This window comes from Xiphophorus couchianus, chromosome 14, assembly GCF_001444195.1.
Source record: "Xiphophorus couchianus chromosome 14, X_couchianus-1.0, whole genome shotgun sequence".
Lineage (NCBI taxonomy): Eukaryota > Metazoa > Chordata > Actinopteri > Cyprinodontiformes > Poeciliidae > Xiphophorus > Xiphophorus couchianus.
The window spans coordinates 24,354,171-24,369,125 of NC_040241.1; the positions used below are offsets into that span (position 1 = coordinate 24,354,171).

At 42.8% G+C, this 14,955-nt stretch overlaps 2 protein-coding genes across 2 annotated transcripts in view; both read right to left on the reverse strand.

Moving 5' to 3' along the window:
* LOC114157606 (alpha-tectorin-like) overlaps positions 1-1,894 on the reverse strand; it is a 12,313-nt gene extending 10,419 nt beyond the window's left edge. The window contains exons 1-3 of the mRNA XM_028038709.1: positions 1,763-1,894; positions 222-293; positions 1-49 (exon numbers count right to left, since the gene is read on the reverse strand). The exon at positions 1-49 is cut by the window's left edge and continues 49 nt beyond it. Coding sequence (XP_027894510.1) covers positions 1-49; positions 222-270 — 98 coding nt within the window. The 5' untranslated portion in view covers positions 271-293; positions 1,763-1,894. The remainder of the gene's footprint in view (positions 50-221; positions 294-1,762) is intronic.
* Positions 1,895-4,216: 2,322 nt separating this feature from the next.
* On the reverse strand, positions 4,217-10,547 carry LOC114157613 (zinc finger protein basonuclin-1-like). The gene is made up of 8 exons (XM_028038716.1): positions 10,325-10,547; positions 9,720-9,755; positions 9,524-9,626; positions 8,345-8,514; positions 8,203-8,268; positions 7,255-7,581; positions 6,663-7,179; positions 4,217-4,951 (listed from the first exon to the last, which is right to left on the reverse strand). Exons 2-8 carry the CDS (start codon positions 9,744-9,746, stop codon positions 4,434-4,436), a joined length of 1,728 nt encoding a protein of 575 aa, XP_027894517.1. The 5' UTR covers positions 9,747-9,755; positions 10,325-10,547; the 3' UTR covers positions 4,217-4,433.
* Between the last annotated feature and the right edge of the window lie 4,408 nt (positions 10,548-14,955).

Below are 14,955 nucleotides of genomic sequence, written 5' to 3' on the forward strand. Positions count from 1 at the left end.
ATGTCCACCTTTGTGTTCATAGTAAATAATGAAAGCTGTCCAGCAGCTCCTGAAACACAGAGACACATGAGATGAGAACCAGAGTCTGGCAGCAACATGACAATCTGTAGATGAATAAACCAGCATCAGTTGGTCTGTTTGGAGACCAAGATGGCAGCAGGAGCTCCGTTCCTCCATCTTCACTGACTCAGCAGAAACTGCTTCTAACTGCAGGAACTCACCTGGCAGCAACATGGCAGCAGAGAGGAAGAGGAGCAGGAGGCGGAGCATGTTGGAGGCGACCAATCAGAGAGCTGGAAAACAGAACATCACATGAAACATAAATCAGTTTTTACTTTCTGCTAAGTTTATTGTTGAAGTTTGAACGTCTCGTTTTATTTCAGTCATGAATGAATTCCTTTGAGGCCACCTGGGGCCACAGGGACACCTGCAGGGGCCACAAATGTCCTCTGTACAAACACAGGCTGTAAAGTTACTGACAACAAGGCAGAGGAATCAGCAGCAGGACCTAAATGATGATATTTGTTTCAGATTTCTCCCAGAAATGTTACATTTTTAATGTTAAACCAAAACTTAAAGTGGATTAATGGCAATATCTGGCAACTTCCAACTCTTTCTGATCTGTTGCCAGATTCTGAGGCTTCAAAATGATCCGGTCCTGGTTTTGATCTGTAGTGAGTCTGGTTGATCCAAACAGCAGCGCTGGTAGTGAGCTGAATCATGTCACCTCACAAAACTGCTTGTGTAACAAAGAGCCTGACACCAAACAGACGAAGCAGAGAAACTCTGGTTGGAACGACGTCCAACAGGAAGCAGCTGGCATTCAGTGCTCAGCCTGATGCCAACACAAACAGCTGGAGGCTGTGTGTGTTCTTCTGTGGTTTAGTTTGACCTTCCTAAGAAACGCACCCTGGAAAGTTTCCTGCCATGGCAACAATCAGTCATACAAATCAAATGTTATTTGTAGAGCACCTTTCAGCAACAAGGCATTTCAAAGAGCGTTACATCATAAAAACATAAAAATATAAAGTCAACAGCTTTACATTTTGCACATCAGATTATTGATCAATGTTTCATGATTATGTTTCCAAATCAGCTCTAACCAGCTGAGTTTTTAGTCTGGATTTAAAGGAACTCAGTGTTTCAGCTGTTCTGCAGTTTTCTGGTGGTTTGTTCCAGATTTGTGGTGCATAGAAGCTCAGAGAATCAAAGTCAAAGTTTCTGATTCTATAAAGCTCTCAGGGTAACTTTACACCACAAATTTTACTCAAGTTAGAGAAGCAATAGTTCAACATATTTTTACTCAAGTAAAAGTAAAAAGTTTCCGTCCAGGAAACGACTCAATTAAGAGCAGAAAAGCATTTGGTAAAAAGTAACTGATCAAAACATGAATTATATTTTAACAATTCATCATCAGATGCACCAAAATGCAAATTTATGTGGAAATTTTGGACCAAATTGAAAAAAAAAAATTTTGTAACATAGCTACAATTTGGGGAAGTAAAATTTCTCCAAATCAATTTCTGTCAACATAAAGTTTATGAAACTTTAACAAAGTTTTTGTGAAAGTTTCCTCCATCTGGAGAATTTATGGTTAAAAGCTTGTTGTGGTGGTGATTTTGCAAATAGATGGTAATAATCTTCGGTTGTTTTTCTACGTGGCTCTGTTGCTGTGAATGTTTCCTCTTTCCCCCTCAGAGAATTTGGTTTTCTGTGAGAAATGTCTCCATGGATGAGCAGAAGAGAGTCCAGCGGGTCTTACCCTCTACAGGAGGATGATGAAGGTGATGATGAAGGTGGCTCTCTGGTGACCGGAGCTGCTGGGCCGATTTGGCGTCTCTGTCCGGCGGATGCTGCTGCTTCTGTTGGTCTCTGCTGGCGTCACCGGATTAAATAAACCTGGAGACGAGGAGGGGACGGTGATGATTGGCCAAACACCTGGGACAGGTATTTGCCCCGGGTACATTCTGTTCAGTTATTTGTACTGATGGTAAGACAGAAAGACCTGCAAAGGAATGTCACTGAACCAGAAAACTGAGCACAGCTGCAGCCATGTATTAAAACACCAGATGCTAATAACTCAGTGATTTCTCACAACATGACATTTGTTTTGGGCTTCAACTGTTTTTCCACCTTTCCTTCATGAAACCAGAGGACATTTACAGAGGATTGTCCAGTAATGGGTTATAAAACCAGTGAATCCTAAAAGGCATCATTGCCTCAAATTTACACCACAGATATGAGGAAGATGAGCTGAAGAATGAAGACAATAATAATAATAATTACACCTGGTAATTAACAGGTGGAGCTCCAAGGAACAGCAGATGTGACTCACAGTTTGTTGTTTGGTAACATTTCAAACTGATGCTGAACTAAAATAAGCTCAGTATGTTTTATAATGTCACTTCAGTTTCTCAGTTATTAGCTCAAATGTTTCTTCTGCCCCAGTTTAGAATCCAGTCTCTACCAGGAACGGACTGGCATACGGGGCTAACTGGGGCCTTCCCAGTGGCCCCTCCGTTGGTGGTTTTCTACGTGGCTCTGTTGCTGTGAATGTTTCCTCTTTCCCCCTCAGAGAATTTGGTTTTCCACCTAATTATTCACTGCGTTCGGCATCTTTAATCGACTCTAGAATAAAAAGTACAACAACTAGACTCTTCATACCTGGACTAGATCATTCTGGTCTAATAGCAGAATATTTAAAACCATGTTTTAAACATGAAGTTTCACAAATCATCTTTGTGATTTGTGAAACTTTTATCTGATTTGTGAAACTTCAATAATGGTTGATTTTACCACTTTTTTTTATCTTAGTCATAGTATAACTGCTCCAATTCCAAAACTACCACACATAGACTCTTCAAACCTAAACTAAATTATTCTCAACTCGTAGCAGAATATTTAGAACCATGTTTGGGGTTAGTTAAACTTTTATCTGATTTGTGAAACTTCAATAAAAAGCCATTCTTACCTTTTGTTTTGCATCTAGCTCGTATTACAGTAGATCTGCTCTAATTCCAGAACTACATCTGTTCTGAAGGCCATGTTGTAGTTCCTAGGTTCGCCACCAGGTGGCGCGGCAGTTTGTGGGTAGTATTTCTTTTTCATACCAAAACATTGTGTGAAAGCCGTGCAGGTCAGCGGACGTGATGTTTGAGGGTTTTGTGTGTTTTTCCATATGAATGTTAGGTTGCAGTGTATTTATGTTTGAGTGACATTATATGTATATTTTAGTACTTTGAACATTTTCTGTTGCTAGATTTCTTTTAGAATAAGCGAAGGCTAGGCTAAGCTAATTTCTATTCTAAAATGGTAAACCATATTATGTTTAGTTGATTTCTTTTACTTAATTTAACTTTAATAGTAATGAAACAGACAAATAATATGATTATAATATGTTTGTAAATGAGTATCTGCGTTCGTAGTGGATTATAATTTGTATTTATTCATTTTCTTTGTAGAACCAGAATCCACACACATCCGGCCTGAGAACCAGTTATAACCTGCTGATTAAAGAGTCAAACCATCGCCTGGCTTCATTCTTGGCTCGGGGTCATCTGGGCATCTAATCGGTCCACATTCACCATTTTCATTCCAAACCCCAGACGTGTAAACAACATAACAACTCCAACACCTGGACTCTTCAAACCTGGACTGGATTATTCTGCTCTAATAACAGAATATTTAAATTCATGTTTGGGATTTGTGAAACCTTTTATGTGGTTTGTGAAACTTCACTAAAGCTTAGATTACTATTCACACTTGTTCCATGCAGTTTTGTTCAATTTCAATTCTAATTCAAAACCACTTTTTTAATCCCAATGGGAAATTAAATGTTGGTGTAACTCATTCATTCTTCAGAGTTCAAAGGTCAATGCCCGCCCTGCCGGGCCTGGTGCGGCTCCAGCTCCTCATGCAGGGCCGGCCTGAGGCAGAATCTGCTGTAGGGGCCCCTCTTCCTACTAAGAACATCAGCATCACTAACAGCGTTTAAATATAGATTTGGTGAAATCTGGGAGACGGAGCAGTTTAATTGGTTGAGCTAAAACAACAATCACTGATAATTAGGTTTTATTTGCTGATGCATTTGTGAACAAACTCACAGAATCAGATGGTAGCCATGGTAACAACAATAAAGTATAAAGATGATTCTATGCTCTTTCACTTCTCATTAAATCCTAAATTTAAAACTTAGTATTAAGTTAGCAGTTGGTGGTTTTTTTTGTTGAAAGGTTTATAAAATGAGCTTCAGGTGTGATATATGAAGTTTATCATTGAATAATTACAGGTAAACAGCCAGTGGACACAAAGTACGACATATTTGTAAACGTGCAAAAATGTGTGAATTCAGAATCATTTCAAAGCTGCAACAAACTGAAGCTCCTGCTCCCTTTTTTATTAATGTAAACAATATTTCAGAGTCTTTCAGCTCTTCAGCTCTCGCCTTCATGTTTGCTGCTTTGAGTCGTCTCTCTTTCTATTTTCAGTGGCATGCTCGACTTCCTGGGTTTCTTCTTTTGTGGTAAGGACTGATTCCCCTTCCACCACTGCTGACCAGTCTGCAGGTTGGTAAGTGAAGACGGGGAGCCCCCTGAGGGCCAGATGCCCCCTGAGGGCCAGATGCCCCCTGAGGGTGGAGCTGGAGGGATGAGAGGCGGAGCGGGGGAGGCGGCTTCCTGAGGCGGGCTGTGAGAGGAATCATGGTTCCTGCTTCCCTGTGTTTCCTGTTTCTCTTGGTGTCTCTGCGTTGGAGCGTGAACGCCGCTCTGTCCACTCAGCGTGTTTCGGTACGGCTGAGACTCTCTGCTGCCGGCTGTGTGCAGCCGCGGGTTCGGGTTGGCGCTGTGCCGGTTGCGGCTGCGCAGGGAGCTGAACACCATGGCGCAGCCCAGAACGGTGCAGCGGTGTTTGATCTTCAGGTGGACGGCGTTGTAGTGGATCTTCAGGGTTCCTGTCCAAACACGGCAAATGAAACGCTGTTAGCATCGACCATTTTATTTAGCTTAGCACAACATCAGGACGTTTCATTTAGTTTGGCCTGTTCTGCTGAATGTTCACAGAACTTTTGTTTTTTTACATATTTGTTAAAACTGTTACCATGTTGTGACAGTTTAACATGAGACAAATAGTCTGAGAAAAAAAATTTAACTCTCTGCTGTCAATCATCCTACGTCTGGCGCTTCACATCCTTCACGCCTCTATCTATGCTACGCTGCAGCTAGCACAGTCTGTCGTGAATGCTATACTAACTAGTTAGCATAGACACTGATGGTAAGTCATCACATTTAGTAGCGAGATTGACAGCACTAAGCCCCGCCTCCTGGCTCTGATTGGTTGTTTTTTGCCTTTCTTCAGACACAGTAGCAGCTCAGGGAGGTGAAAGAGTTCGAAGTTCACAGATTATCTGTCTCATAACAAACTGTCACAACCTTCTGACACTTTTAACAAATATGTAAAAAATATATTTTTCTAAAAGCAGCTTTAAACATCTTTGCTCAACCAATAACCAATAACTTAAGAGAGTTCTTTAAATGTTTATCACAGAATCAACAGGGATTTTTTACCTTTTATACATTTTTTAATTGTTCTGTTAAATAATCTTGTGGTCATTTTAAAGATTTCATGGACAGAATTTCTAGGCGCAGCCAAGGTGTTGAGGGGATCCGATTTGGTGGCCTTAGGATCTCATCTCTGCTTTTCGCAGACGATGTGGTCCTTTTGGCTTCATCAGATCGTGATCTGCAGCTCTCGCTGGAGCGGTTCGCAGCCGAGTGTGAAGCGGCCGGGATGAGGATCAGTGCCTCCAAATCCGAGGCCATGGTCTTGAGCCGGAAAAGGGTAGAGTGCCTTCTCCGGGTCAGGGGGGATGTCCTGCCCCAAGTGGAGGAGTTTAAGTATCTCGGGATCTTGTTCACGAATGGGGGAAGAAGGGAGCGGGAGACCGACAGGCGGATTGGCGCAGCGTCTGCTGTCAAGCGGGCGCTGTACCGGTCCGTCGTGGTGAAGAGAGAGCTGAGCCAAAAAACGAAGCTCTCGATTTACCGGTCGATCTACGTTCCCACCCTCATCTATGGTCATGAGCTTTGGGTCATGACCGAAAGAACGAGATCGCGGATACAAGCGGCCGAAATGGGTTTTCTCCGTAGGGTGGCTGGGCTCTCCCTTAGAGATAGGGTGAGAAGCTCAGTCATCCGGGAGGGACTCAGAGCAGAGCCGCTGCTCCTTCACATCGAGAGGAGCCAGTTGAGGGGCATCTGGTCAGGATGCCTCCTGGACGCCTCCCTGGTGAGGTGTTCCGGGCACGTCCCACCGGGAGGAGGCCCCGGGGAAGACCCAGAACACGCTGGAGAGACTATGTCTCTCGGCTGGCCTGGGAACGCCTCGGGATTCCCCCGGAAGAGCTGGAAGAAGTGGCCGGGGAGAGGGAAGTCTGGGCCTCCCTTCTGAAGCTGCTACCCCTGCGACCCGACCTCGGATAAGCGGAAGAAGATGGATGGATGGATGGATGGATGTTGAGTTTTTGGATGTTACCAGTGAAACTCTTTCATACATTATTTCTATCAATGTGCATCATAAATGAAGCTGACCTTAACTTTGACCTCATTTTGTCTGTTGTTTTTGAGTCTTTTCCCAGTTTTCAGCTTCAGCTCATGTTTGCTCACCTTTGTCATAGAAGCTTTTCCCACAGACGCCACAGCTGACCCTGCCCTTCCGCCCCCCAGCGGCCAGGAGGGAAGGGAAGGAGCAAAGGGAAGACGGGAGAGGATGGAGGGACGAACATGGCGACGTAACAGGGAGGAGAGGGGAAGAAAAGGAGCGAAGAGGTCTTAGGAAAGAGGAGGAGAAGGAGGGAAGCGTTGGAGGAGGTTGGAGGCGAGAGGAGGAAGAGGAGGGGAGTGGAGAACACACCAGGGAGGAAGGAGGAAGTGAGAAGTTGAAGGAAGAGGAAGAAAGGAATCTCTTCTGGAGGAAAACCCGGTCCTGGTGGAGGATGGGGTTCTGTTGCCACGGTGACGGATTTGGCTTGTCCGGGTCGGTTTTTATGGCCAAGGCCGGTTCTGATCTCTGCCGTTCAGAGTCGTCGTCTTCCTCACATCGATGTCTGTCGTGTTTCTGAACCAGTTTGTTCTTCCTGAAATCCTGCAGGACGTTTTGCAGCTCAGTGGAAGGAAATGTTTCCTGCAGAAAGAAGTGGAGCTAAATTTAAAATATTCTCTGGATCATGAAACGACATGAAGGAACACGAATCGTCACCTTTGCTGAACGGTAGACGCCTGATTGTGGAAAATGGAAAGGCAGGAGCACTGACTGTCCTGCTGGGCCGTTGCTCTCCGCCAGCCGGCCGTCTCTCAGAGAACCGAGTCTCAAACCGGACGCTCGGTTATTCGAACCCGACTGGATGTTTTTCACCGGAGCGTTTGGCTGCTGGTCAGGCTGGATCTCTTCACCCTCCAGGTGCTGCAGGATCATCACCTCCACTATGGGCCGAGTCTCTCCGAAGCGCAGGAACTGTCTGAGAAGCAGCAGCTGCTCCCGGGGCGTGGCCGCGTCCCAGCGCTCCAACACGCCCCCATCAGGACGCTGCAGGAACAACAGCTCAGATTCAACTCTGGAAATGAAACCTGTCACTTTAAATGACGGACTTGATCTCATAAAGCCTGGATCAGTCGATCCTTTGAGGATCTGGACAGAGAAATTATGTTTTACAATCAAGTTGTGAATAAAGTATACTGCTTAAATTGCTTTATTTACACAATTAGACAATATTTATTTTGGCATCTAGAAGTGGGATCCTGACTGGCTGAAGCTCAGACAATGATTTAGATTTTATTTTTAATTATATAACAGTAAGATACAGTATGTCTCACCTTACACTTTACCTGCACACATATAAGCACAACACAAAATAAAAAAGTCAGATTTCTGAGCTGCAAATTATTGTTGATCTGAAACATAATATCTGACTGGTTTGCCTTATTTATAAAAAATAAAATTAAGAAAAAATACCCTGACAGAGGATCCTAAATGTTGATGTTTTTATTATTTTATGGGATGTGGGCCGTTGGTTCTTCAGAAACTGGTTTCATTTAGTTTACAAAGCGGATCAAGAAACGTTTCTGTACATTTTAAATAACTTGTCTGATAAAAAGTGAGAACTTTGTGTCCATTTTCAGAAGATTTAACTGGACTAGTTGGGTTTACCTGCAGCATGTATCCTCGGACGTAATCACCCAAACTCCAGCCCAGACTGTTCAGAATCTGACCCACCTGAGAGGCAAAACAAACCGATAAAACCCGGCCAGCACCGACCCACAGCAGCTGACCCGTGGAAACGGTGGCGGACCTGCTCTGGAGGCAGGACGCTGTAGAGTCGGTCCAGTAAGATCTTCAGCTGGACGGGAACGGCCTGAGCTCCGAACAGAACCAGGGAGCTCAGGTCAAACACCGGCCCCGGCAGGGCCACCTCCACCGGGCTGGAGCCGGACGCCGGCCGGGCCTGGACCTTCTCCAGAGCTGAGAGGAGAAATGAATCAAAGTGAGTCAAAGATCTGGAGATCGTCTGAGGGAAGGTGGAGGACTGGAGCAGATCCACAGCAGGCGTCGATGATAAACCTGACAACACCTGATCCGTGTTCGCATGACCGCAGATGTTTCGTCCAGATGTTCCTGCCGACACGATGACAGCAACACCTGACTCCACGTCACCTCAGAGTCTGGAGCAGCTGCAGGCTCAGCCGTCACTGCTGGGACTTTGGTTAACGAAGGACAAGTCCGATCACAAACTGACGAAACAGAACCGCCACTGAACATCCAGAATGTTCTGCTCAGGTTTCAGGGGCGTCAAAAACACATCCAGGAAATTTTCTCTCTTCTGTCACTGTGATCCTTCACACCGTTACTGACATGCTGAGTGTTCCTGCATTAAATTTATCCAGTTCATTAGTTTCTCAAAGTTATAGAATAAAAAAATATTTCCAAGATACTTCAGACTCCAATAAAATATGCCAATCATAACTGTAGAGGCAGAAATGCTTTTAGAAACAAGACGAATAAACTCCATTATTCTGTTTTTATTGTATGTATTTATATTGATACTTTATATTTTTAGTTATTTATTATTATTGGAGCCTCGCAACAAAATGTCGCTCACTATGTTTATTTTAAATGCGCAGCAGAATAACAATAAAATCATCGACAGAACAGAGCAATCCACAACGGTCTAATTAAAGTTCTCCAATAAAAGAATCTACAAGTTTTACGTCTATAATCCACCATAATCTGCCTCTGAAAACCTTCAGATGAGAATATTTATCACAGGTTTCATCATAACTTCCATCATCTTGTTTTTAAAGCATTCTGGGTAAATATTGCAGAAACTTTTAAAGCAAACACATAAAATCAGCAGGAAATAAAAACTTTTTGAAGATTTTGAACAAACATTTAGTTTGTTAGTTGGACTGGATGACGTTGCTCCTTGTTGCATTACGAGCTGAGATGATTAATAAAGTTAGCGTGTTTTTACCGTGCTCCACCCAGCCGTGTCCACAGCGATCACATGACCTGAGTTTGACCTTTCCGGGTTTAAAACAGGCGCAGCTGCAGGACGACGCGCCGCACCTGACGGACTGACGGACACACAGATCAGGTTCCTGTCCTTCGATGTTAAACAGTGAACTTCAGCGTTACTTTCAGTAAAAGGTATTTTGTGCAGCGTTTACCTCCTGAGCATTTGGAGTCATCCTCATACCTTCATCCTGCAAAATGAAATATAACCCATCAAACCTCAGCAGTGATGAAATTCACCTTTCAGCTGGAAAACATGTCAGAAAACTAGAAAATGAAACATAAATGTGGATTAAATAGTGACGTTTTCTAACATCTACAAGCACCGATTCAGGATAATATGAGGCAAATGTGTTTAACCTAAAACTAAAAGATTTAAACTAAAGTAACATTAAAGTAAAAGTTCTATAAAATGTGACTAAAATCAATTAACAATTCAAAATAATAACATTTCTTTTGTTTCTGTAAATTTACTTTCACTATAAAACAAATCTAGATGATCACTGTAACATTTTTATTTATTTTTTGATTCGTTTTACTATAAAATGTGAAAATGAAAAAAAAAAATCCAACTTTCATTTTTAAATTACTTAAATTCCTTTTTAATCTCATATTTCTTCATGCAGGACAAAAACTCAGTTAATTTAGAAATAAATGTAGAAAATGTTCTACAAACTGTTAAAATAATAAAATTCTTCTTTATTCAAAGTCAAACTGTTAAATTTTAAGGTTTTAAAAATATTTTTTAGAAACTTCTTACCTTTTCTGTGCTGATGAAAGAAGAGCTGCTTGCTTCTAATTCTTGTTAGATAAAATATTTTTTCTAATTTTCTTCCAGTTCTTCTTTCGCTTCGTGATCAATCTGCAGTTTTTTAACGTCTCTTCTTTTCTCCTCCTCTTCCTCTCCACATCGTCGCTCCCTCCTCTTCCTCCGCTCCATCTCTGGTCGTTTCTTCCTCATCTGAGCTTTGTACATGTTCTGCTTTTTATTTTGCTTCCACTCCTCCCTGCAGCCGAACACGATTGGACAAAGACGAAAACATAACTGGACTTGTTTATTTATGTTTTTCCTTTGATTTGACTGCAGATGAAAATATTGATTCACATTCAGGCATAAAAAGATGAAATAACTGAATAAGAAGCTCCAGATTTCTGATCAACAGAAAAAGTTGATTTATTTGAGATGAAAAGTCAGAAGAAAATCGAAATCCTTGTTTTAAATGCGTAGCTGAGATGTGGGGTGTTATTAGATATTATTTAAACCCAGATATGAAGGTGGAAAACGGATCATGTTGTGATGTGAAATGACGACTCAGCGTCTGATCGGATCAGCAGATGAAAACATCTGGATTAGAAACGTTACAGTCGTCACTACTGGTTTTAGAAAATCACAATTTTTCATGTTTTTAATGAAAATTATGCAGCTTAATGTCTATTTGCACTCTGAGGTGAAAGCACAGCACAAATAAGTGATTGTAGTTTAAAAACAAATAATGGGATCAATTTGTGATAAAACAGACAAACGCAGAACAGAAAGTTTTCTGCATGTCGGCTGCAGAGCTTTGTGGGTCGCTCTTCACGGTGCAGCAGCTCCGGTGAGTTTTTAACCTGATCTTGTTCTTTATTCGGAGTTCTGGCTCAGCTTTGGGTCATTATGCCATAAACTTCTGGCTTTAACGTCTATAAAAAATCAGTTTTTTGAATATTTGGTAAAACTTTCACTATGTTGCGAAGGTTTGCTATGAGACATAATCTGTGAAAAGATCAATCTTTCTTCCCGGAGCTGAAGAAATGCTCCGAAACCAACCAATCAGAACCAGGAGGAGGGTCTCAGCGCTGTCAATCAACCTTGTGTACTCACTACTAAATGTGCTAATGGTGGAGAAACAACTCATCATTACAGGAAAATCATTAAAGCACCATCATCGGTGGTTTTGCTAACTAGCCTAGCATTCACAGCAGGATCTACTGATGGGAAAAATCTGGCAGCGCCATACGAGATGGTGACTGACAGCGCTAAGACCCGCCTCCACGCTCTGATTGGTTGTTTCTAGTTAGCGCTGGGAGAAGACAGAGGACTCAGATTATCTCATAAACTGTAACAACGTGATGACAGTTTCATCAAATATGTTTTCGCTCAAAGTTTCATATTTAAGCTTTAACTGTAAACACTTCTATCCATCTAAAGTCTGGTGAAAACCTTGTTACATACAAACAAAAGTTTGGAAACTTAAACAGTATCAGTGTGAATACTTTATAGAAACTGTCTGTTCCAGACGTGGAGGTGGAAGAATCATGAACCAGGAGTTTCCTACTAAAAACAGGATTTTCTGCTCCTGGAGGAAACAGTTTGTGTGAAATCTACCGAAGGTTGTTTGAACCTGCTGTCCTCAGAACAGAGACTTTGGTGCTGAAATGAGATGAAATGATCTGGAAAAGTTCTGGTAAACACTCAGACAGAGACAGAGGCGTTGTTGGACAGCATCCTGTCCTCCGGGAGCGGGGAGACCTCCTTCCTGTTTTGATGTAGCGCTAATTAGAATATCAGACGATCGCGTCCCGTTAGCCAGAAATCACCGCCGCTCGCTGACACAGTTCAGGATCAGAGCGTCTCTGAGGGTCGGGCTTCAAACGCAGCGCCGGGATCACCTGATGGGGCGGAACGGAGCGCCTGGTCCTGCTTTACAGGACATGGTCTTTCTGTAAACTTATTAGATTTTCTTAAAGGAACCAGAGAAAATAACACAGATTTAATCCCCTTTTAAAGTCCGGTTACAGTTTTCCTGCTTTAGGTCAGTTTACTCTCATCCTGACCCATTTCTCCTGACAGAACCGGAGTATCTGGGTCAGGTGTGGAACAAACTTCCTGTCACAGCAAAACAGACTTTGATGTTCTTAAAGGGGCAGTATTATATAAAATCAACGTTTTTGATTTTCACATCATGTTATAAAAAAAACATGCCTGTAGTGTTGCTTTGATCCTTTCATGCATGTTTAAGAAATTCTTTAATCTCCATGGCAACCATTCATCAGTGCAAAACGCCTGGGTGGGCCTAGCCCCGCCTACAAGACGCAGCTCCTCCTCTGAGCTGCAGTTTCCAAGTTTATGAGTTTCTGACTCAAAGCGAAGCCTCCAGATAGAAGACAATCAGTCTGAGGGCCACAAATGGCCCCCGGGCCACACTTCATACACTCCTGCTCTAATTAAGTATTTTTATTTATTTTTTTTATTTTAAAAATAAATCCTTCTCTCTTAATTCATAGTTTGAGATTTCCTGAGTCTGTTGGGTTTTAATTTGCGTATAAAAACTAAAATCTCGTCTCAGTCCAGGGGACACGTGTGTCTCACACGGGGACGTGTGTGTCTCACACGGGGACATGTGTGTCGCCTCCCTGTCCGTCACTTTTATCATTTGTCGGCTCAAACGACAGCTTCAGCGGCGCCTGAGCTTAATTTTACATGACTACAAACACTCCGAGTTTCCGTGGCAGGTTTTAAGAGGCTCTTAGACTCGGCGTGCGTCCTCTCTTCCCGTCCTCCCAGTCCCCTGTCCCGCCCCGCCATATCTGTGCCACTGACGGAGCTGCAGGCTGCCTCTTTGTAGCGACGCCAATTTGGCTCCGATTCAGTCACTGCGGTGGGAAAAGTGTGTGTTTAAAGACGAGGTGTGTGTGCTGTCACAGGTACAACTGGAGCAGCAGGCAGGGAGGAATCTGAGATGGAAAATAAAGTTTTTGAAGTAATAATAAAAACCCCAGGGCGGACGATCATCAGGGAGATCCAAAACTAAAACAGGACGCTGGCACCTCTGAGTTATTCCTTTTGTTCTCGGCTTTGTTTTGGCGCTCCAGATTTAATTTGACTCTTTTATTAATGACCAAGAAGTTTGAACGTGGAAATCGAGGGAAGCTGAAAAGAAAACTCTTCTCGACTTTTAATCCTGTTAGCGTTTAACAGAGGATTAAAGACTGTCATCCTCACCGCTGCTGCAGTTCTAAAGAATAATTTTCACATTAAACATCACTTCATGCAAGAAAGGAAAAAAAAATTGCAGGACAGCTGATTTTTGACACGGGACGCTGAAACTATCTGGTAATTATTTAGTAAAAAGGCTCAAATCCATTAAACTTTAACCCAAAATGTGAAATAATCCAACCTTTAATCTGTGAACAGAGCTCTGGTTATTTCTATCAAACTATTTCAGCAATTTTATTTTGTATTTTCACTGTAAGCCTCCAAAAAATGACGTGACAGTATGACGTGTTCATGCAAATTTTGAAGTATTGCCATAGAAAAAGTTGATGGGAAAATTTGAAAAAAACGTTTTTACGCTCAAAAGATGGAAACATTTTCTGAAGAAGTTCTGATGAAGCAAATGCTCCGTCCACTGGTTGGTTTGTGCCTTACCAGAGGCAAGAAACATGGAAAAAGGTCAAAGTTCAAACCTGCAGCTTACAGAGTATTTGGGCAGAACTAAGAACACAACAAAAAATAAAATTACAGGAATAAACTCATCTGAGAATAAAGTCGTAATGTTTTGACAATAGTCAGTTTTAGAATAAAGTCAATAAAACAAGAATAAAGATGCAATAATATGAGAATAAAGTTGTAATATTTATGACTTTTTTCTCATTTTCTTCTCATATTTTTCTCAGTGTGACCCTAACACTCCGTCTACCAGCTCGGACAGTTTTTGTCACAAAACCAAAAACTTTGAGCAGAATCAGGATTTGAGTCCAAATAAACTGAAATGTTTCCCAGATGTTTCTGTGTTGGTTTCAGACCTAAATCCTGTAGAAAACCTTAAAGCTGAGCAGAATAAGCGTCGCCTTTCAGCAGCGACTCGAGTTAATTACGTCTGCTGAGGCTTAATGGAGGCCGGATGGAGGAGCAAAGGGCCGTTTCTGTAGGTGGAGGAGTGTCACTGCTGCTCCTTTCTCCTGTCAGTTTGGCGTTTCAGAGGAAGACGTGACCGGATGTTGATGTAAATCTCTGCGTCTCCACATAAAGGCTGCGTGTTGCTGCAGCAGCAGCAGGCGGAGCTGGAATGTGTCTTTTAGTGTCACTGCGAGCCGCAGCGCCGCTTTGTTTCAGGATTATCCCTCGGCAGGATCCAGGCGGCGTTCAGGCTCCAACAGAGGAGGCTGCTGCCTCATCACGAATTAAAAGCTAATCTGCTGCTGCAGCGGGCGGCTTGATGGGAGTGAATGCTTCCTGCTGAACCAGCAAATCTTCTCCGGGGAAAGAAGAAACCAGCAGGCGTCCCTGAGGGACTCCAAGGAACGACAGGAGAGTCAACGGCTCAGAGGCCAAGCGGCGCCCGCAGGCGCAGAGCTGGAGAGGAACGACTAGAAAAACGGCCAACGAATTTTCACTTTAGGAACCAGCTT